This window comes from Notechis scutatus, chromosome 1, assembly GCF_049901735.1.
Source record: "Notechis scutatus isolate UNSWTSFEM ecotype Mainland chromosome 1, rNotScu1.2, whole genome shotgun sequence".
NCBI classification, from domain to species: domain Eukaryota; kingdom Metazoa; phylum Chordata; class Lepidosauria; order Squamata; family Elapidae; genus Notechis; species Notechis scutatus.
This window is the reverse complement of record NC_142009.1, coordinates 259,077,148-259,101,856: the sequence shown is the minus strand read 5'-3', so window position 1 is coordinate 259,101,856 and position 24,709 is coordinate 259,077,148. Positions and strand designations below refer to the sequence as shown.

General features: G+C 38.6%; 1 protein-coding gene across 9 annotated transcripts in view; it reads left to right on the top strand.

Moving 5' to 3' along the window:
* The window catches only part of SHANK2 (SH3 and multiple ankyrin repeat domains 2), a 381,276-nt gene that overhangs the window by 350,968 nt on the left and 5,599 nt on the right, over positions 1-24,709 (top strand). For all 9 annotated transcript variants that reach the window (XM_087951165.1, XM_026664726.2, XM_087951160.1 and 6 more), the window contains 2 exons: positions 6,590-6,701; positions 7,426-9,826. In XM_087951165.1, coding sequence (XP_087807291.1) covers positions 6,590-6,701; positions 7,426-9,826 — 2,513 coding nt within the window. The remainder of the gene's footprint in view (positions 1-6,589; positions 6,702-7,425; positions 9,827-24,709) is intronic.

Genomic DNA, 24,709 nt, shown 5'->3' with positions numbered 1-24,709 from the left:
TCGTCTTATACGCCGGGTCGTCTTATACGCCGGCATATACGGTACTTTTATTGATTCATAACAAAAACAACTAGCAGTACCTGAACACACTTATAAGTCAATCATAAGCTTCCTAATAGACAGGAACAGGCATGATATTCTTCCGATTAAAATCAGAATTCTGATTTTTTTGGGAATCGCCCCCTCCTTTCCCCCACCCCTTCTTCTCCTCCTTCCCCTCCCCTCGGAGGCCCCGAGTCAGGAGTTGCTGGCGCGGCTCCGCGCGGCTCCAGTCCCGCGTTGCCTCAGGAAGGGAAAGGCAAAAAGGAAGAGCCGCGGCGGCGCTTTGCAACGGCAGCAGCGGCTCCTGGTTTTGCCTTTCCCTTCCCGAGGCAACGCGGGACTGAGCCGCGTGAGCTGCGCCGGCGGTAGCAACTCCTGACAGCCCCAGCCAGATACCTGAGCGGAGCCCGGGCGGTGCGAGCGGAGGCCGCTGAGCGGCAGGAAAAGGAGCTGGGCCAGCCACAGACCAGCCTCTGTGCAACACGCCGCCGCCCGGCCCCGGCGCGGGAAAGCAGCGGGCGCTCCCCGGGCGCGCAGTGGGGGGTCTCTTTTGTCCAGCCCCGATTTTTTTTCCAGAGCGGAATATCATGCCTGCAGGAAGCAGCAGGTGAAGCTAGGCAGAATCACATCCAAAACCTGTACAATCAGCACAGGGGGCCCCCAAGGCTGTGTGCTTTCTCCACTTCTCTTCTCCCTATATACCAATGACTGCATCTCAAACGATCCATCTGTTAAAATACTGAAGTTTGCAGATGACACAACAGTGGTTGGTCTCATTTGAGACGACAAATATGCATACAGACAGGAGGTTGTACAATTTGCCTTGTGTTGTAACTGGAACAATTTGGAACTGAACACACTTAAAACCATAGAAATGGTGGTAGACTTTAGAAGAAACCCTCCCATACTACCACCTCTTACAATACTAAACACAGTGTTAAGCCTGGATTCCCCAACGGGTGTCAAGGAAAACAAACTAAACAGAACGTGCAGCGAAGTCAGATAGGCAGACAGGTAAACGTGTGAGATAAGTTTTCTAGTTAACACGCAGTAAAAATACAGATACGCTTGTGCTATCAAAAATATAGTTTATTCCATTTAAGAATTATAGCATAGTCAAATGTAATGGTCCATTAGTCATATATCAATTTCAGTCAAGTCTTATCGGGGATATTCTATTTGCAAAGTCCGTGTTGAATAGCCAATGTCAGTACACTTACAATAAATCTGTCCAATCTTTATTTTCTCTCCGTTGAGAAAAATCAACACTCCTTCTTCTCTCCCCTTTCCAGCAAGAACGCAGTCATCAATCAACCAGTAATTAGGGATCAATAAGCCAGAGAGAGCGAGCTGCAATTGCATCGCTTGTTATATAGTGCTTTTACAACCACACCCTTAATTACATTCTTGCTGTTAAAGTTACACACACTTTAACTAACAAACCATGATACCTTATTTTATTTTTTTACCCAAACCAGTTAGGGTAAACAAAAAATCCCTAACACACAGTATCAACAGTAGAGACCTTCAAATTTCTAGGTTCAACTAAATTACATGACCTAAAATGGACACCTAACAACAAAAACATCATCAAAAAAGCACAAGAAAGAATGTTCTTTTCTGTGCCAACTCAGAAAGCTCAAACTGCCCAAGGAGCTGCTGATACAGTTCTACAGAGGAATTATGGGGTCTATCATCTGCACCTCTATAACTGTCCGGTTTGGTTCTGCAACCCAACAGGACAGACAGAGACTTCAGAGGATAATTAGGACTGCAGAAAAATAATTACTTCCAACCTGCCTTCAATCGAGGACCTGTATACTGCATGAGTCAAAAAGAGGGCTGTGAAAATATTTGCAGACCCCTCACATCCCGGACATAAACTGTTTCAACTCCTTCCCTCAAAACGAGGCTATAGAGCACTGCACACCAGAACAATTAGACACGAGAACAGCTTTTTCCTGAAAGCCATCACTCTGCTAAACAAATAATTCCCTCAATACTGTTCAACTATTTACAAAGTCTGCACTACTATTACTGTTCTCATCACTCCTTATCACCCATCCCCTCCCACTTGTGACTGTATGACTGTAACTTTGTCGCTTGTATCCTTATGATTTATATTGACTGTTTCCTAGGATGATTTGGTTGCTTATTGTACCCTATGACTATCATTAAATGCAGATGCAATATTGTCAGACCAGTTCAGTTTTGCATCATCAGCATGTGCAAAGGTTTTGTGTTGCTGTTGAGAATAAAATCTAAGCGACAGGGGAAGGGGAGGGACTCTTATAATGCATAGCATCCAGTTATGTCCATTCTCCTTCCTTAAAATTAAGTACAATAATTCTAGATTCACCCTAGATTCCTACATTTCAATAAATACTAAGTGGCTAGATTCTATTGCTAAACACAATGTTTAATTTGACTATTGTGACAGGATTTGGCACCTAGAAAGAGCCACAGAAAATTACCTGAATTCTCTTTGCAGCTTTTAGTATAAATGTGTAGATTCAAAGTGCATTTAGAGAAGAATAGATTAATAAAGCAAAAGAGCATTTAGATTTGGCATGAGGAAAATAGAAGTTGCTATTTTTAGTAATCACATCTCATTATCACTTGTCAGCATCTTGGATCTCAGTAATAATTAGTATGATAACATCCTTTAGGAATAGCTTTTATAATATAATTATGATGAACTTGAGTTTCCACAGAATTGTTTGGCTTCAGTTTTACCACTAAGCCTTGGCTATCACAGCAACAGGAACCAAAGAGAATAGAAACATTCCATTAACAGATGGGTGGGAGGTTCGCTTTGATTTTTGAGTAATTTTGAAGTCACTACTGGTAGTGCCCTATTTTTGTTTGAATAACTGGCTGGTGTTTAATATGATGCATATCTCCCTCTTCCTCCTTCTCCTCTTGTTCTACTACTATTTCTATTTATTTTGAAACTGACTTTTTTTTTCTTATGATGCAATACTTGCTATTAGCCACAGTGTGGGTCCTTCGTTTTTGCTTGTGTGTACAAGTACTTATGGCCTATTTTTTCTTCCTCTCCAGAGTACTTCACACTTTCTTCACATATATTAAAGGTATTGTTACCTTTAAGGGAAAATTTGAGTTTTGTGTCTGGACAAGGACAGGCACAAAACCTTCAAAATTAAAACCCCCAAAGTCAACTGTTCTCGGGACACAGAGTAAAAATGCCCTGTCAGAAACCCACAAAATATATTTCCCCTATGACTTCTATGCAGCATTGATGAGACAAGTTGCACCTCAAACTGAAAATGTGTGCAGATTCAACAATACAAGTATTGGTGGGATAACTATGTCTGCGCTTCTTTGTAGTGTTGTTCCCGAAGATATCTGTAGGTATTATCAGAAAAATATTGCTGTAGGACAACAATTGTAGGGCTAATCAAAAAGGTATAAAGTTCAGAAGAACAGAACCCAATTCTTTCTGCACTTGCTGTTTTTCTACTACTCATAATTGTGCCTAAGTAGATTCTGTTGCTCATTACTAGAATATGAGTACATATGAATTTTAAATTCTCCTGGAAATGTCTCATTCAAATATGGAAGGCTATTCAGAATCAGTGAGAAGTCTTTCTTCTCTGGCAGTAGAAAATAAAAAAACATTAAATTCCTGCTTCTGAATTTAGTCTAATTAGACTGGAATTCATCCTAATCTTCAAGGTGGTATTAAAGTTTGGGGGTGGCAAATAATTTAATCAGTGGAACGACTTGCCTCCAGAAGTTGTGGCTGCTCCAACACTGGAAGTTTTAAAGAAGAGACTGGACAACCATTTGTCTGAAATGATATAGGATTTTCTGCTTGAGCAGGGGGGTTGGACTAGAAGACCTCTAAGGTCCCTTCCAAATCTGTTATTCTGCTTCTGTTAGCTGAACAGAATATGAAATGCTTTGCAAAAGGTAGAGAATGATAAATACCTAAGGGGGTGAGATACAAAGTCGCATCCTGTACTCTACCACTTTTTTTCTTCGTCCTCTAGTAGGGAATGAGTTTCTTCTAGGTGTCTTCCTGCTTCAAGTGGTAACAGAATGCTAAAAACAAGAAAGAAAGAGACTGTGGCTCAGTTTTTTTCAAATTGCTTTAAAAGGACCAAGCTCTTATGGCAATTAATGACTCACACATTTAAGTACTCGGATGACCGCACGTACTCAGATGACAAGATAGCTTACCAGGTTAGCATATAGCAGGGCTAAACATTTATAAAGGCATCCCTGTGTTCTACATCTTTTTAGAAGGCAAAGCCTTGAAGGTTCTCATTAAGTTAAAAAGAACGCAATTGCTCTACATAAATGACCTCTGTGATCATATTAAGAGCAATTGCGTTCTTTTCGCTGATGATGTAAAGCTGTTCAATACCACAGACAATACTGCTACCCTACAAAAAGATCTTGACTATGTATCGGAATGGTCAAACAAATGGCAACTTCAAATCTCAACAAATAAATGCTCTGTCTTACATATTGGCAAAAAAAATCAGAAAATAAAATACAAGCTGAATAGTCAAGATCTTGTTGATGACCCAAGCTCTGTAAAGGACCTTGGAATACTCACCTCTAATGATCTAAGTGCTAGAGCCCACTGCAACTACATAGCCAAAAAGGCATTAAGAGTTGTTAACCTAATCCTACGTAGCTTTTTCTCTGGTAATATCACACTACTAACCAGAGCATACAAAACATTTGCTAGACCAATACTCGAATACGGTTCATCAGTCTGGAACCCACATTACGTATCTGATATTAGCACAATTGAGAAAGTCCAGAAATATTTCACAAGAAGAGTTCTCCATCCTCTACTCGTTGTAGAATACCTTATGCCACCAGACTTGAAATTCTAGAACTAGAAAACCTTGAATTACGCTGTCTTCGGTCTGATTTAAGCATGGTATATAAAATCATACATTGCAATGTCCTACCTGTCAATGAATACTTCAGCTTCAACCATAACAACACAAGAGCACACAATAGATACAAACTCAAAGTTAACCGCACCAAACTTGATTGCAGGAAATACGACTTCAGCAATAGAGTGGTCAATGCCTGGAATACTCTACCTGACTCTGTAGTTTCTTCTCCAAACCCCAAAAACTTTAACCTTAGACTGTCTACTATTGACCTCACCCCTTTCCTAAGAGGTCTGTAGGGGGCGTGCATAAGCGCACCAAAGTGCCTACCGTCCCTGTCCTATTGTTTCTCTTATTCTTCTTTTATTTTTCTTATATGTACCCATTTCATGTATTCACAACTATGTATACACTTATACTTATTATCTTGTAAACAATTGGCAAATCAAATAAATAAAAATAAATAAAATAAAGTTGACAATAGAGCAATGACTTTTTCCTTAACTGCTCTCCTGCAAATGGGAATACTAGATAAAACCTTTCATAGTTCAAGTAGCTTTCCCTTCTTCAGACATCTAAAGATTACTGCCTCTTTGCACAGAGTGTTTTTTCAGTATGAAAGAAGAATCAGAAAAAATGTGTTCCTCACTTTTTTCTTTAAAACAACATGTTTTGGTTCCTCATACATGGATTGAAAGATGTTGTTGTTGTTGTTTTCCTCCCATGCACTGTAAAGGTTTATTCAAGGGTACAACATTCCAGAAGGATGAAACTTTGGGGGCCAAAGTAGCAAGCCTTTGCATGATTTTCTCTCTGACATTTCGTCCCTGAACTCGTTCAGCAGCTAAAGAATAGCATGAGGCATACAAAACATTTGCTCGACCAATACTCAAATACAGCTCATCAGTCTGGAAACCACATTATGTATCTGATATTAACACAGTTGAGAAAGTCCAGAAATATTTCACAAGAAGAGTTCTACTCGTTGCAGAATACCTTATGCCATCAGACTCGAAATTCTAGACCTAGAAAACCTAGAACTACGCCGCCTTCGGTCCAATCTAAGTATACTATATAAAATCATACACTGCAATGTCCTACCGGTCAACGAATACTTCAGCTTCAACCATAACAATACAAGAGCAAACCATAGATACAAACTCAAGGTTAACCGCACCAAACTTGATTGCAAGAAGTACGACTTCAGCAACAGAGTGGTCAATGTCTGGAATACTCTACCTGACTCTGTGGTTTCTTCCCCAAACCCCAAAAACTTTAACCTTAGACTTTCTACTATTGACTTCACCCCTTTCCTAAAAGGTCTGTAGGGGGCATGCATAAGCGCACCAAAGTGCCTACCGTCCCTGTCCTATTGTTTCTTTTATTTTTCTTACATGTACTCATTTCTTGTATTCATAACTATGTTTATCCTTATACCTATTATCTTGTAAGCGATTGACAAATCAAATAAATAAATGAGGACAATCTAGCCATTGGGGAAAATTCAGCTCCTCACTCCTGTTATAGGTCAGCAGGATGGGGAGAAGATGGACTCAGCAAAGCAGAGCACAGGAGAAACATAGATGGTTTCATGTAAAATAAATGCTAAATGTCAAAGCACAACTTAAATATTGTATGTTAACGAAATTGTTATTGTATTTTTCTAGTCCATGTATGAAAGACAAGGGATTGCTGTAATGCCACCAACAGTACCTGGAAGTCCTCAAGGCCCATTTCTGGGTGTACCACGAGGTACAGTAAGAAGACAAAAATCAATAGGTAAGATATTACATGCACATCAATAAGGGAAACTAACTTCTTTATAATAAATTGCTATTACATGAGAATATCAATTTATTATTATGTTTCTCTTTATTGCCAACTGATTATCAGCTGGAGCCAATATTTTTTTAAAATGCCATAATAGATTGTGATGATTAGAATTTTAGTTAATATAATGAAATAGCTAGTTTTTGGTGTTGGGCTGGAAAATTTTATTCAACATCTGATGCAACCTCTTTTCCTGATTAATACTTAACTTCTAAGTTTCCAGCATGAAATTTAGAATCTCATTCAACATTTAGCAGCCTTAATGCATCGGTCTTTATAATATTTGGATAAACATTTCACAGTTCCTCTAAATTATGCTCTCTGTCATGCATTATGAATTGTTTTATTTTCTTTCATGCATAGCAACCTGTTCCTTAATGACCACAGTGTATAAATACATGTTTTTAAGTGTTTCATTTTCCTTTTAATTTTGCATGATCTCTTTTTATGCATGCTTTAGAAAAAGAACAACTGTCTGCAGGAATTTACAAGGTTCAGTACACAAAAGATAAATGAAAAGTCCCTGAATCAAGTTCTAGCACAGGAAAATACTACAATAGACATATTATATAACTGTATGATGCACAGAATAAATAATACTACGTTTATTTTATATGTGATTATGCTGTGTTGAAAAGAAATGACAATTTAAACATTATGCCTTTTTTTAAAGGGGTAACAGAAGAAGAGCGGCAATTTTTGGCTCCTCCCATGCTCAAATTTACTAGAAGTCTATCAATGCCAGATACTTCAGAAGATATTCCCCCTCCACCACAGTCTTTGCCTCCATCACCACCACCTCCTTCTCCTTCTCTTTACAACTCTCCCAAATCTCCAGTATCTAGAATGTATGGCACAATTAAGCCTGCTTTTAATCAGAATTCAGGTACAAAGATAGCTGTTTCCAGTCGGTCTGAACACATGGGGACTGTGATCAGAGACAAAGGCATGTATTACAGGAGAGAAATGGACCGTTATTCTCTAGATTCTGAGGACTTATACAGCAGAAATGCCGCAACTCAGGCCAACTTCAGAAACAAGAGAGGTCATATGCCAGAGAATCCTTACTTGGAAGTTGGAAAAATAGCCAGCAAAGCAATGTATGTTCCAGCGAAACCAGCCCGACGGAAGGGAATGCTAGTGAAACAGTCTAATGTTGAGGACAGTCCAGAAAAAACTTGCTCCATTCCTATTCCAACCATTATTGTGAAAGAGCCATCCACCAGCAGCAGTGGGAAAAGCAGTCAAGGAAGCAGCATGGAAATCGACCCCCAGGCTTCAGAGCAACCAGGACAGCTGCGACCCGAAGATAGCTTGACAGTCACCCCTTTTGCAGCTGCCATTGCAGGAGCAGTGAGGGATAGGGAGAAAAGATTGGAAGCCAGGCGCAATTCTCCGGCTTTCCTTTCCACAGATTTGGGAGATGAGGATATTGGACTAACCCCTCCAACTCCACGTATGAGACAGTCTAAGTTTAGCGATGAGGGGCTCTTTGGTAACGAAGAGGAGTTCAGGCAGCTTGTATCACCATCTCCTATCCCAGCACCTAGAGAGACCGAAAACATTTTCAATGGCAGCGAATCAAATAACCAAAATGACGTAAGGACACCAAACTCTTCAGTCCAAACCATGGCGAGTTCTGAAAACAATGCATTGACAACCCAAAATACTGGCTTAGATAATTATGTTCATCCCCTGACAGGGAAAGTACTGGACCCCAATTCCCCTTTAGCCCTTGCCCTCTCTGCCAGGGACAGAGTCATGAAAGAGCAAAGCCAGCCGATTCCAGGGAAAGGGGAATCCAGCAAAGCAGATCTTAACAAACCCCTTTACATCGATACAAAGATGAAGCCCAGCGTTGAAGCACCATTCCCAGCAATAGCTACCATTGCTAGGCAAAATACGCGTGGTCTACTGAGGCGCCAGGAGACGGAGAATAAATATGAGATGGATGCAGCAAAAGAGAGGCGGTCTGAAGAGAAAAAGAACATGCTAATAAATATTGTGGATACCTCACAACAAAAGTCAGCCGGTTTGCTCATGGTTCATACGGTGGACACAGCACAAGCCAGCGATAACCCTGAAAAAGAAGAGAAAAGTGCTGAGATGGAGTTGAATGTTGAAAAGCCGCCATCGGAGATGCAGGAAGAGACAGAAGCAGAAGAAAGTGGTTTGGGTGATCCTGGCCTGCTTCCGCCACTGTCCCCATCCTGCAAAACAATTGTTGCTGTTAGCTCAATCGACGATCCAATCATTTTGCCATTTCGTATTCCTCCTCCCCCTTTAGCTTCGGTTGATCTTGATGAAGACTTTATCTTTACTGAGCCATTACCTCCTCCTTTAGAGTTTGCTAACAGTTTTGATATTCCTGATGACAACTCAGTCCCAGCTTCTGTCTTGGCCCTAACAGACTTGGTCAAACAGAGAAAAAACGGAACTCCTCCTGCTTCATTTAACCCTATCCAACCCTCAGATTCATTAGACGGTAAGAAATCAGGGGGTCTTTCAAACTGCTTGCCTCCCTCATTTTTGCCACCCCCTGAAAACTTTGATAATGTCCCTGACTCTGGGATCGAAGAGGTGGACAGTCGAAGTAGTAGTGACCATCAACTAGAGACAACCAGCACTATCTCAACCGTGTCCAGCATCTCTACCTTGTCCTCTGAAGGTGGTGAGAACTTGGATACTTGTACAGTCTATGCAGATGGGCAAACATTTCTGGTGGACAAACCCCCAGTACCTCCTAAGCCAAAAATGAAGCCCATAATCCACAAAAGCAATGCACTTTATAAAGACGCGCTCATTGAAGAAACTGTGGATAGTTTTGTTATTCCTCCTCCAGCCCCACCTCCTCCTCCAATCAGCACACAGCCCAGTATGGCTACAGTTGTACAGCAAAGGACCTCTAAGCTCTGGGGCGATGTCACAGAAATTAAAAGCCCAGCTCTCTCAGGCCCAAAGGCAAATGTTATTAGTGAACTGAACTCAATACTGCAGCAAATGAACAGAGAAAAATCCTCAAAGCCAGGAGAAGGGTTGGAGTCCCCTCCAGGGACAAAAGTTGCCACTACAAGGTAAATGCAACTCCCAAGTTTTTAAAACACCCCTATTGCTTGCCAGTTTGAACTTATCTTGCTTTTACTGCACACTGAGATGTAATCATACTTAAATATTGTAATTCCAATATGTTAGCTTTTTCCATTCCTATCTATAGAAAAGTTAAATGCATAATAAACTAGCCTTTTCCCTTATGAATGTAGATAGTCCATTCAGAAAATATTCAGACCACTCCCCCATCACTTCAATTTAGTTATGTGGCAGCCTGATTCTACAGTTCTTTTTTTTTCTCATTTATCTCCACTTAGTACCTTATAATGACAGAGTAAAAACAGAATTTTAGAAATGTCAGTAAATTTATTCAAAAGAAAAGAACTGAAATATCACATTGGCTTAAATATTCAGACCCTTCACTCAGTACTTTGTTAAGGACCTTTGGTAGCAATTAGAGCAGGGGTGTCAAACTGGTGGCCCATGGGCCGGATGCGTCATGCACAGGTCACACCCACCTCAGCTCCGCAAAGGGAAAAATGTCATGACATATCATGTGATAGCAACGTGACGGCACGAATTTGACACCCGTGAATTAGAGCCTCGAGTCCTTTGGGATATGACGTGACAAGCTTTGACCTCATGGCTTTTGCTGTGCTACACTATGCATTGTCAGCTGTGAGGCCTTCTATAGAAAGGTGTGTGCTTTTTCAAATCATATCCAATCAATTTAATCTACCACAGGTCGATTCCAATCAAGGTATGTAGAAAAATAATGGGAGGCACCAGAGCTAAATTTCAAGTGTCGTTGCAAAGGATCTGAATATCAATGTGATATTTCAGTGGTTTTTTTAAAATAAATTTATGGACATTTCTAACATTCTGTTTTCACTTTGTCATTATGGAGTACCGAGTGTAGATTAATGAGGGGAAAAAATGAATTTCAATACCTCTAGAATCAGGATAACAAAATTGACAAAAGTGAAGGGGGTCTAAATACTTTCTGAATCTGCTGTAAGTACAGCTAGAAATATAAAATATGTAAGTAGAAGCTGAGATCCTAAGGTTTAATTCTACCGTATGCAAAAAAAATCAAATGTTTTTCTGATTCATACTACAATCTAGAACTGATCCTGAAAATCTATGTGCTCTTTGGAATAGCATGGAGTGATGTAAAAGATAATAGGGAAAGAAATTATAATCCCACATGAGCATTCAGAAATATTTTCTAATCATACCTGGGGCTGTTTTATCCATTTTATATAAAGAACATTTATATTTTAGCTAAGCTACTACCCATTACAAATTAATTTGTTTGAAACACCGGCTATAGTATTTAGAGCTGTGAAATGTTTATTTTATAGGTGTAACTATCTATGAATACATACTTGCAAAAATCTTAAGCATTGTATAAGTTTAACCAGCTCAGTTGGTTTAATTTATCCAATAGTTCAGAGATTTGAATATATATTAAAGGAGTTGAATTAGTTGGATTGAACTTTTTGGATAGGACTAGCTATGACACTGAGGCTTTTATAGACTGGCCTATTATTGTTAAGAAGGTAAACATTTGCTAGCTGGAACTTGTCAGACAGATGAGAATCAGCTCTATTTCTGAACATTTTATTTTATAGATAACTTTTGGATAACAAAGCTTATTGAAGTTACAAAATTGGAGAGGCCCATTCATTTGGTGATGACTAGCACCAAAATTTAATCCAAGACGCAGGAATGTCACATTAATATATGAAAACAAACATTCTGTATCCCAGGCTGTTTTATTTGTGGTGTCCCCCATGAGACTTTTACCAGATGGTGCCAAACATTAAATGGCAAAGAAGTGGCTTCTCCAGTTTCCGGTATATCTTACAGAAATACCCTAAAGGAAGCCTAGAAGCACAATTACTGAATTTTAACAAGAGTTCCTTTACCAAGTAGGATGGAAGTCACAATTTTTAATGGTCCCAGTTCTAGTTATACTTCACTGTATTTTTCAATGTAGTTATGAGATGCACTCTTCTAGAGTACTTCCCATTATATATATATATCATATTTATGTAACAGTCTGCAGCTTGTGGCAGATTTAACCTGCAACCTACAATTACTCGGTTACATCCTAAAAATTTTTTTTTCCTGAAACAGGAAAACAAGAGTTTACATATTTTAGAAAACTTGAGTTGTGTTTTACTATGATAGGAATTCTTAACTGATCCGAAGGTATCTATAATACCTTTGTATTTATATACTTGTGCTGTAATCAGGTAAGTTTTTAAAAAATGCTTTAAGGAAAGAAGACTTTAAAATAATAAAAATGATTAAAATGAGGCAAGAAAATGCCTATAATGCATAGAAAGCAACATAGCATTACATAGTGACCACATGAAATGATATTATTTTGATCCCCAGCTTGATACATACCATCAATTCAGGATTGTAAATTCAGTGTGGCATTATCTTTCCACCATAAAAGTTTTTCCTTCATTCTTTATATATATTTATATTCCAATTTTGAATTTGGATTTCAAGTTCACATTCATACATTTCACATTGGGAAATATTTTATAAAAACAATAATTTCTTAGTTGCTAGTATATGAAGTGTAATGTTAAAAAAATCAAAATAATGGTGATTTATTAAATCATAATCATTATATAGTTTATCCCGAACATCCTTGATAATAGAAATAACATCTTTTGCTGTTTCAATCAAGAAGCCAATAGTTTACTAGAGCCTTCTCAGTCTGAATTTTCTGCTTTATGCAGTTTAGTATATATTCAGTACAATGTATAGAAAGGGATTTGGGTTCCTGTTTAACTGACATAAAGCACTGTATAATTATTGTGTAGGTTATTTTATATGTACTGAGAAGTGCGTTAATGTTTCTTTTCTTCTGTTTTATAAAAATGGTTATTTTATAATGATGTATCTAAATGCCAGAAGTGGTGGCTCAGTGGCTAAGATGCTGAGCTTGTCGATCAGAAAGGTCAGCAGTTCGGCAGTTCGAATCCCTAGCATCACGTAACAGAGTGAACTCCCGTTACTTGTCCCAGCTTCTGCCAACCTAGCAGTTTGAAAGCATGTAAAAATGCAAGTAGAAAAATAGAGATCACTTTGGTGGGAAGATAACAGCGTTGCGTACACCTTTGGCATTTAGTCATGCCAGCGGAGCCGTCTTCGGACATCGCTGGTTCTTTGGCTTTGTAACGGAGATGAGCACCGCCCCCTAGAACCGGAAACGATTAGCAATTTCTGCCACATGAACAATTATTGTAATACAGCTTTTATTTATCCTTTCAACTAAATATTGATATACTAAAAATAATCAACTCGGGAAGAAATATGGCATGAAGTTGGAGGGGGGAACATATGTTTGCTGCAAAGAATTTGAGTCACATATATCTACCAAATTCAACTCTAATACACTGCTCAAAAAAATAAAGTGAATACTTAAACAACACAATGTAACTCCAAGTCAATCACACTTCTGTGAAATCAAACTGTCCACTTAGGTAGCAACACTGATTGACAATCAATTTCACATGCTGTTGTGTTAATGGAATAGACAACAGGTGGAAAGCATAAGCAGTTAGCAAGACATCCCCAATAAAGGAGTGGTTCTGCAGGTGGTGACCACAGACCACTTCTCAGTTCCTATGCTTTCTGGCTGATGGTTTGGTCACTTTTTTTATAAATTTTTTATTAATTTTCAATAAACAAACATACACAAACAAAACACAAAACATGAAAACATAAAACTTCTTTTTGGAAAGCGGCTTAGTCCCGGGTTACATCTTTTTGTACAGACATAAATTCGAATTCATGCTCACTTTATATACCATTTCATATCTTATTTACCATTCTACATTTTCTATATAGCTTCTCCCCTCTTTTCACTCTCTTAATTCTGTTTTATTTATTTCATCTCAATTTAAATCATTATGCTTATATCTTTTTTAAAAAAAAACAAGTTTTATTAATTTTCAAAACACACAAATCATCATTATCCATTACATGTTTAAACCTTTTTCCATTATAAATTTAACAAGTCAGATAAACTATAATTCTGTTTTAAACCATTTCCATATAAACATACAAAAACCTCTTATCCAATTTCTCTTTATTTCTCTTTACTCTTATTCAATTTTATTATTATTATTTCATCTATTTCTTTCTGACTTAGTTACCATTATTCTCATTCTATATTTCTGCAAGGTTTTATTAATTCTCCCCCCCAAAAAAAACATATACACACAACACACAAAACATAAAAAAAATCTTTTTGGAAAGTAACTTGGACCCAGGTATCTCTCTTTTCATGGACTTCAATTATATTCATGCTCATCTTACATATCATTACTTATTTTATTTACCATTCTAAGTCTTCTATATTAACTTCTCCACATATTTCACTCTTCTTAATTCTATCTTAATTAATCATCTTAATTTGAGTCATTATATTTGTATATTTTGTCCATTCTTTATTGTCCCTTTGTCTCGTTCCTTATAAAAAAAAAAAGAAGTTTCTCCTGAAATCACTAATCAGAGTATGATGCCTTTCTATCTCCCCACTAAATTAATCAAATTAACCTTTAAAATAACGCCCAATACCCAATCCGATTTTGCTTGGTACATTCTATCTGAATAGTACATCCAGAATAATTAAATACATAGTTAAACAATAGATCTAAATATTAAAAACAAATACTATAATAGAAATTTTATAATAACATCGATACCATAATCTTATTAAACTCTTTAATTAAAACTCAATATTCTAAACCTCCCCTCATATTATTAGATTTTAAAACCAATCATTATTAAACATTTCAACATTTTAATCTCTTATCAACTCTTAAACCATTTAAGTTTTCTATTTCTAATACAATACTACAATATCATCTTATGTACCTTGCAAAATCTCTTTGAAGAAATTATACTTTATCCTTTATCCCTAAAAAAGATTCCTTTTTTTCCCATTTAATTTCAAAACTTTGTAGCTTTTCTCCACCTTTTCCCTTTCTTTCTTCTCCCAACAAACCTTTCTACCCCCCTTCTTCTAGCCTCTGCCTTACTGGCTTCCCTTCTCTGTCGTATTCCTTTTCCCTTTTGTTTACTATCATTATATTGATTTTGCACCTTATTTTTCCCTTTCTTAAGTGTTTTTTAAATCTTAAGTCCTTTATTTCTCTTCCTTTCCCTCTTCCTTCTTTCTTGGTCGAGTTCTGAAATTTATTAAAAATGGCTTCCTCTCCTTCTTCTTCTTCTGCTGTCTTCATCTGTTGTAATGTTTGTTGATAGTTAATAAGCGCCATTTCTAAAAAAAGGAAGGCTTCTTTCAAACCAGCTTTACCATTTTTTTTTTTGCTTGTTCATAATCTTTTCTCAGTTCCTCAATAGAAAGAGCCATTATAAATCTTTTCTTTTCTTTTCCCCTTCTTTCTTCTTACAACAACCAGAATATTCCAAAGAAAAAATAAAACAGTCCCAAAGTTATCAATCAGTCCAAACCAAGGCAGAGTTCTCACTTTCTCCTCCTGGGGTAGTATCAATCAGAGAAAAAGAAAGTCCAAATCTGTTTCTTAAAATCTTATTGCAATATATTTTAGTCTTCAAATCCTTAAGGCATCTCCTCCAACAAAGTCTTAGCATACAAATATTTTTTTTTTTTAGTCCTCTCTCTTCCCACTCATCGCTTAAAGCCAGTTTTCACCTAAAAAAAATAGGTTTCTTAATATTCACTTATTTATTCCATAGGAAAAGAGGGTAAGCTTTCCTTTCAGCACCATCAAACTGCCGCTTTTTTCCTCTTTTAGAAGGTATCATTCAGAAAGTCATACTTTTCAGGAATTTTGTTAAATATGTCTTAGAGTCCTAGGAACCAAGAAAAACTTTCTCCTTTCAAAAACTTTCTCCACTTCCTCCTGCGCATTCTTACCCGGCTGCCAGCTTCTTTGTGGCGGCCATTACGGACCGCCGCTGCACCGTCTTGGGAAAAGGGGTTCTGCCGGCCGGGAGGGGTCTGCAACACCCCAAACCCCTCTCCGGATCCCCCCTACCTTCAGCTGCCCCTGCAGGGCAGCCTAGCTCCGTACCCGTCCGGATCGGAGCCCCAAAAGCGGCTAGCGCAGCAGGGATCGCGCAGCTTTGCGAATCCCTGCCGCTCGCGAAGCCGACAAACCGGATTTCATATCTTATTTACCATTCTACATTTTCTATATAGCTTCTCCCCTCTTTTCACTCTCTTAATTCTGTTTTATTTATTTCATCTCAATTTAAATCATTATGCTTATATCTTTTGTCTGTTCTGTTTCAATTATCTATTATCTTTTCTCATTAACACAAAATTTCTCCTGTAATCACTGATTGAAGTATGACGCCTTTATATCCTTCCCCTAAGTTTAACACTTAAAATAATATATAATTTTCATTCTGATTCTGCTTAGTACATTCTAAAGCTACGTACTATATTTTAAAATAAGAAAGAATAATAAATTTATAATATAATTAAAACAATAATCCATAGCAAATTAAACTCTATCGTTAAGTCTTAAGCATTTTACACATTCCTTGTAATATTTTATCCCATTTTATAATCATATAATGTTCCAGTTTTCTAACATTATTTCAAATACAAATACAACAATAGTCTTATGTACTTTTGCAGAATCTCTTTTTTAATTATATTTTTACCCATTATCTCTGAATAAATCCTGTTTCTTTACATCTTGTTTCAAACCTTTGTAACTTCTCTTCCCTTTTTCCCTTCCTTTCTTCTCCAATCTAGCCTTTTTACCCCCTTGTCTCTTGATCTCCACCCTCTTAATCTCCACCCTCTTCTGTATTCCTCCTTTCTGTTGCTTTCTGACATTGTATCGATTTTTCACCTTATTTTTCCCTTTTTTGGTTGTTTTTTTAAAGTCTTAAATTCTCTATTCTCTTTCCCCTCTTTCCCCTTTCTTCCCCAATTAGAGTTGCTTGTTCATTAAAGATGGCTTCTTCTTCATCCCAATCTTCTTGTTCTTGTAGTTTCTGATAGGTAGAAATCGCCATTTCTAAGAAATGGAAAACAGATCCAGAAGAGCCCTTCCCTTCTTGTTCCTCTTCTTTTAGCTTTTTAAATTCCATTTTCAGTTCATCAACAAGTAATGCCATTGTGAAAACATTTTTTAAACAACCCAAATGTTTTTAGTCTTTCAAATAATAATTTCCAAAAGTCCCAAAGTCACCAAGCAATCCAAATACACACAGACTGTTTCATATAGCACTTTCTTCTTTTTATACTTTCTCTTCCTGGGGTTACAGTTCAGTTGCAAAGTTCCAATTAAAATATATCTTTTAGAAGTCTTGTTAAAATTTAGCTCTAGTCTTATAAATTCCAAGCAGCCTCCTCCAGCAAAATCTTAATATTAATTCTTCTCCTCTCCCTTCCCACTTATAGCAAAAAAAAAGTGTTTTTTTTTCCAATGTTCAAAAATCTTTATTGTCCCCTTGGCTTTAATTTAATTACCTGCTGATGCCAAAATGGGTTTTTCCGATTTCTCATTCATCTGCTATCACCGTAAGGAAAGAGAGTGAGAAAAAACAAACTTTCCCTTTTTACTTTCATTCGCCGCTTTTTCCAAATCTTCTTTGGGAGCGATGTATCTTTAATGAAATTTAAATTCCAGGGTATTTAAATGTTAGTTGTTATCCCGGTCAGCCAAAAACTTTCACTTCTCAGCTTCCTCCTGCGCATTCTTATCCGGATGAAAGCTTCTTTGTGGCGGCCATTGCTGACCGCCGCTCCACCGCTTTCGGAAAAGGGAGTTAAGCCAGCTGAGGAGGGGGGTTGCAATACCCCCAGACCCCTGCCATATCTCCCCTGTCTTCAGTTACCTCTACGGGGTAACTATAGCCCCCAAATCTGGCTGGATCGGGGGCACTCCAGCGGTGAGTGCAGCAGAAACCGCGCAGATCACGGATTCCTGCCGCCGCTGAAGACTTACAAACCGGAAGACAGTTCGGTCACTTTTGAATGCTGGCAGTGCTTTCACTCTAGTGGTAGCATGAGACGGAGTCTACAACCCACACAAGTGGCTCAGGTAGTGCAGCTTATCCAGGATGGCACATCAATGTGAGCTGTGGCAAGAAGGTTTGCTGTGTCTGTCAGCATAGTGTCCAGAGCATGGAGGTGCTACCAGGAGACAGGCCAGTACATCAGGAGACGTGGAGGAGGCTGAAGGAGGGCAACAACCCAGCATCAGGACCGCTACCTCCGCCTTTGTGCAAAGAGGGACAGGAGGAGCACTGCCAGAGCCCTGCAAAATGACCTCCAGCGGGCCACAAATGTGCATATGGCTGCTCAAACAGTCAGAAACAGACTCCATGAGGGTGGTATGAGGGCCCAACGTACACAGGTGGGGGTTATGCTTACAGCCCAACACCGTGTAGGACGTTTGGCATTTGCTAGAGAACACCAAGATTGGTAATTCGCCACTGGCACCCTGTGCTCTACACAGATGAAAGCAGGTTCACACTAAGCACATGTGACAGACGTGACAGGGTCTGGAGATGCCGTGGAGAATGTTCTTCTGTCTGCAACATCCTCCAGCATGACCAGTTTGGCAGTGGGTCAGTAATGGTGTGGGGTGGCATTTCTTTAGGGGGCCACACAGCCCTCCATGGTAGCCTGACTGCCATTAGGTACTGAGATGAGATCCTCAGACCCCTTGTGAGACCATATGCTGGTGCAGTTGGCCCTGGGTTCCTCCTAATGCAAGACCATGCTAGACCTCATGTGGCTGGAGTGTGTCAGCAGTTCCTGCAAGACAAAGACATTGATGCTATGGACTGGCCCACCCGTTCCCCAGAACTAAATCCAATTGAGCACATCTGGGACATCATGTCTCACTCCATCCACCAATGCCACATTGCACCACAGACTGTCCAGGAGTTGGGGGATGCTTTAGTCCAGGTGTGGGAGGAGATCCCTCAGGAGACCATCCGCCACCTCATCAGGAGCATGCCCAGGCATTGTAGGGAAGTCATAAAGGCACGTGGAGGCCACACACACTGCTGAGCCTCATTTTGACTTGTTTTAAGGACATTACATCAAAGTTGGATCAGCCTGTAGTGTTTTTTTCCACTTTAATTTTGAGTGTAACTCCAAATCCAGACCTTCATGGGTTGCTAAATTTGATTTCCATTGATAATTTTTGTGTGATTTTGTTGTCAGCATATTCAACTATGTAATGAACAAAGTATTTAATAAGAATATTTCATTCATTCAGATCTAGGATGTCTTATTTTTGTGTTCCCTTTATTTTTTTGAGCAGTATATATAAGTTTGTAATGCTTTTTATGTATAAAAGTTATACAGTATCTATCTGGAATAAGCTAGTGAAATCTCTAAAACTTGATAGGATCTTCAGGCACAGTATCTGATTCACAGGCAAATAAAAAGTTATTCAAAACACATGAATGGGATGACAATCTCCTTTTAGAAACAGATTTGCATCCTAGTGGGGTATAACGATTCATTGCTGATGCTGGACAGTCACTAAAACTTTGGTGGCAAGGACAGTTCTTTAATACTTACCCAATTAATGGTTTACCTGGTGAAAAGAGTCCTGACATAGTCTTATCCCAAGATAAAACAGTGTTAGTGTTTATGCCTGCTGCCAGTGCTGAAACATTTTGAAATATCTCAAAATTTTCAAAACATATTTTACGTTGCTTGCATTCTAATAACTCTTTCCACTTTGGCAGCCACATGTCTAACAAATAATCAACTAAATAGGATATAATCTTACAAGTATAAAATTGTCAAGTCGTCTTCTATCTTCACAGCATTCTTTGACCAGTGATAGGACACTATTTTGACTATCCGGCCTCAATTATATTTGACATCAATCATTAACTGGGCAAGCTGTTAAGATGGCATAGGGCCCACATTGTGGAATGCATATCACTAGGGTTGAAGCAAGCCCTTCTCTTCATTACAGTTTAGAAAGGAACTCAAACATATTTTTAATATTTCTGTTTTAATGTTTCTATTTCATCTCTGTTATATTTTAATGATCTTTTTATAAATGCCTTTGCTGAAAGCAGCCCAGTGTCATTAATGGAGTGTTTTTGACACATAGTTTTTTTATGTAAATAATAGGAACCTGTGGTGAAAATGGGTTTTAAGAAATATTGAATGAAGGATACATCTAGGGGTGGGCTTCTCTGCCCGGTTGCTGGGTGGGCATGGCCATGATGGGCGTAGCTAGTCGGCCTCCTGCACATGGGAGGGGGCATTTTTGCCCTCCCAGCCTCCAGAGGCTTTCCTCGAGCCTCCAGGAGAGCGAAAACTGCCTCCCCAGGCTCCGGAGGCTCTCTGGAAGCCAGGAATAGGCCCATTTCTCACCTTCCCAAACTTCCAGGAGGTCCATTTTTCATCCTCCCCGAGCCTCTGTGCACGCCCTGCACTTAACCTACATCCAAAATGGGCTGCCTGGGGACTCCTGGGAGAGGCAGGGTGGGGTAGGTGAGGCCAGTCAGTAGTGGGATTTGGGGTTCTCTGAACTGCACAGAATCTTAGCTAGGGGGTCTCCTGAACCCCTGCGAACCCCCAACAGCCCACCCCTGGATACATGCTGTATATATAGCACTGGAGAAATGAAAGCAATTTGAATCAAAGGGATAGGAGGAATTTCCATATTAGTAGAAAGGGAATTATTTAAGGATGACAAAAGACCAGAGAGATCATAGACAGAGAACTGAAGGCCATGCAGTTAATGGGAACAGAGCCCTTCCCAAACTGGTACACTACAGATATATTGAGATTACAGGTTCTCAAATTCCTAGCTGGCGTGTCCACTAGAAATTTAATTTGCATGAAAAGATAAATAGCAGAAGATAGCAGATAATACATGGCATGTTTAATATGCTCTTCCAAATAAAATTCTGAAAGACCACGAGTATCAGCTTGCATTCTTAACTACTCACACTCCCCTGTGTGTGAGTTGGATGGCCATATAAATTTGTTAAATAAATAAAGCCCATTTTATAAGTAAAATTTCCCTTAACAATTAAAATTTAAAAGGAAAGTAGCTAGGAATGTTTAATGTTAAGACCAGGGGTGGGATTCTACCAGTTTGCACCTATTCGCTAGAACCGGTTGTTAACATTCTAAGCAGTTCGGAGAACCGGTTATTAGAAGAAATTACTGGCCTAATCCTGTAAGGAAGGCAGGAAGGAAACATTCTGGTGTTGCTTACAGAAACTGCCTCTCCGTTAACTGTTACTATATTCTTGGCAGGACTAGACTTCCTGTCTCAGGAACTTTTCTGGAATTTTTTTCCACTCCTTTGCTGGTACTTTGCTTGTGTGGAGTGACCATTCAAAGTTACAATGGCACTGAAAAAAGTGACTTATGACCATTTTTCACACTTACAACTGTTGCAGCATCCCCACAGTCATGAGAGGCCAGGCGAGGAGATGCGTGCCTCGATGTGAGTGATACTGAGTTGGCCATGCCCAGCCAATAACATTTAATGGATAGGTGATTAATGAATATATAGCCACATCTACCCAGTCACATGACATCCACCCAGTCACATGCCACGTCCATGCAGTCACATGACCACCAAGCCATGCCCATCAACTAAGCCACGCCCACAGAACCGGTTGTTAAAAAAATTGAATCCCACCCCTGGTTAAGACCCTGGTGGTACAGTGTTTAGATTGCAGTATTGCAGGCTAATTCTGCTGATTGCCAGCTGCCAGCAGTTTGGCAGTTCGATCATCGCCGGCTCAGGGTTGACTCAGCCTTCCATCCTTTCAAGTTTGGTAAAATGAGGACCCAGATTGTTGGGGGCAATATGCTGACTCTGTAAACTGCTTAGAGAGGGCTATAAAGCACTGTGAAGCGGTATATAAATCTAAGCGACAAATGATAAGTACCCAGGGTTGAAGTGATAAGTGATAAGTATCCATGTCAGGTAGGCCTTCTACTGAAATAAATGAAATTTAGAATAAGTTTGCATTTTATAGATAGAACTCATTGCCACAGACTGTTACTGAGCATCACTGTGATTCACTGGAACTTAGTTTGAGTTTGTTGCAAAGAACTGCAGCTGTAGTCTTATCAGAAGTTAATTCAATTATTTTAAATAGAAATCTTTTGCCTGGAAAAAGAAAAAAAAAGCCCTCAATTTAAGTGAAACTGATTACACTTAGTATGCCATCTGCTGTCTGGTAATCCTGTTCTTGCTCTTTATGTCTTCCTTGATCATTTCATCTCCAATAGAGTGATTTAGAATAAAGTTCGCAGGTTTTCACATCTATCTTTCATTGCATTTAATGGAAGCTTCATGTGAGAAGTTAGATGGTGCTTTTAAATTGATAATGTTCTGGGAAAGAATTCTTAGTATTTTGACATGGGGGGGTAGATCACTTTCATAGCTTTATAGTCTTCTTACAGCTTCTGGTGTGAATGATTCTGATGGGTGTTTCATAAAGCAACCTTTCAGACCCAATGTTTGAGACAGCAAGGGTGGCATTTTTTGATGGCTTGGTGTGGCTGAATCAGAGAAGACTTGGAAGGACTTCCAAGGAACATCATTGAACTTTTGAGATGAACAGCCTCTCCCTGATGTGCAAACTGGCTGTATGCCCATGGAATTATTTGCCTTAGTCTTGTAGCTGTGTTTATCTTCTGCTGCAGCTGTAGAAAAAAGGTCCAGCAACCCTTGAGAAAAACTGTATCACATAATGGAGAGAGGTCACCTAGAACAAAGAAGAAATTTCCCGATATTTAGAACAATTAATTAATGGAACAACTTTTATCCAGAAGTTGTGAATGCTCCAACATTGCAAGTTTTTAAAGAAGAGATTGAATAACCATTTGTCTGAAATGATATAGGGTTTCCTGCCTGACCAGCGGGTTGGACTAGAACACCTCCAAGGTCCCTTCCAACTCTGCTATTCTATTCTATTCTATTCTATTCTATTCTATTCTATTCTATTCTATTCTAATGTATGCCTTTGGTTGATACTGAAGAGGGCTTCTTGTTTACATCCTTCCCTATTTACAAATGTGCTTTTTGCACTTGAGAAAAATATCAGTAAAATCTGTCAGAATCTATGTTAATGAGCCCATTTAATTAATATGAAATATTATTGCAGCTGACAAAAATGTCTCATCCCAAGGAACAAATGATAGCAAATGAATATAACTACTCAGATGCTGCTTCTATGTGGCAGTTGAGATTCTCTTTACTCAGCATTTCATTCAAATGATTATAAGGCTCATAAACTGTTCAGAAATCTCCGTGGCTTAAAATGTTAGTCTAGGGAGGTAGCAGAATCACAGAGTTGGAAGGGATCTTGGATGACTTCTAGTCCAACTTCTTCCCCAAGTAGGAGACCCTATGCCATTCCAAACAAGAAGCTGTCCAGTCTCTTCTTAAAAGCCTCCAGTGATGGACCATCCACAACTTCTGAAGGCAAGCTGTTCCACTGGTTAATTGTCCTCACTGTTAGGAAATTTCTCCTTAGTTCTAGGTAGCCTCTCTCCTTGATTAGTTTCCATCCATTGTTTCTTGTCTTGCCTTCTGGTGATTCGGATAATAGGTTGATCCCCTTTTCTTTGTGGCAGCCTTTCAAATATTGGAACACTGCTATCATATCACCTTTCTTTCACAAGACTAGACATACCCAATTCCTGCAACCTTTCTTTATATCTTTCAGCCTCCAGCCCCCTAATCATCTTTGCTGCTCTTTTCTGCATTCTTTCCAAAGCCTCGACATCTTTTTAATAATATGGTAACCAAAACTGGATGCAATATTCTAAGTGTGGTTTTACTAAGGCTTTATAAAGTGGTAGTAACATTTCATGTGATCTTGATTCTATCCCTCTGTTAATGCAACCTAGATTGCATTGGCTTTTTTGCCTGCTGTCACACACTGCTGGCTCATATTTAAGTGATTGTCCACTGGGATTCCAAGATCCCTCTCACAGTTATTGATTGTATTAATTCCAGACCACATATATTTATTTTGTATTGTTTTAATTGCTTTTAATTTATTTTTATTTTTCATGATGTACATCGTCCAAAGTCATGTTGAGATGGGCAGCTATGGCTGTAGAAATTAATTAAATACATTTCCCCATCTTTATTAAATATTTGACCAAAGATTCAGATTCACCTATAGCAAATGGTGATCACATGATTACAGTCTACTATGACCGTTGTAAACAATGTCAGTTGCAAAGTGCCCAAAATTTGATCAGGATTCTGTGATAGTCATTAAGTGCAAGAACCAATCATGAAGTTATTTTTACAGAACCATTGTAACTTTGGGTAGTCATTAAACAAGGTGAGGACTATATTTATATTTTCTTGTTCTAGTTTTGTTTATAATAATTTGTAATTATTTTATTTCTTTTCCTCGTTGCATCATAGTTTTTTTTACTGCAAAACATTCTGTTTTTTGACCAATAACATGGCATTATCAGAATACAAGCAACACATCACTACAAGCCATCTTTTACAATTTAGTTATAAATGCAGCCAGTTGGACATCACGTATCTTTACTTGCTCCCTGGTTAGTGTTGGATCACTTGCTAAGCTTATTTTCATGTAAGCTTTACTTCCATCATCTCCTGTTCACATTGCATTGATCATTTCCAATTATTTCATGGTTCAAACCTATTCACTTATATCATAATCAGGAAATATGCAATGCATTTTCTCAAAAACTGTTGAATTAAATATGCAGCCCAACATAAATCTCCTCTGAACTACCCAGATTTTTCTCATTTTTGCCTCTGGTGTCCTTTTAGTCAGAATTCTGCCAAGCATCTTTCCAGAGACAATTAACAACTTTATCCCACTGTAGTTTTTGCATTCAGTCTTGTTATCTTTCCCTTTAAATGGGG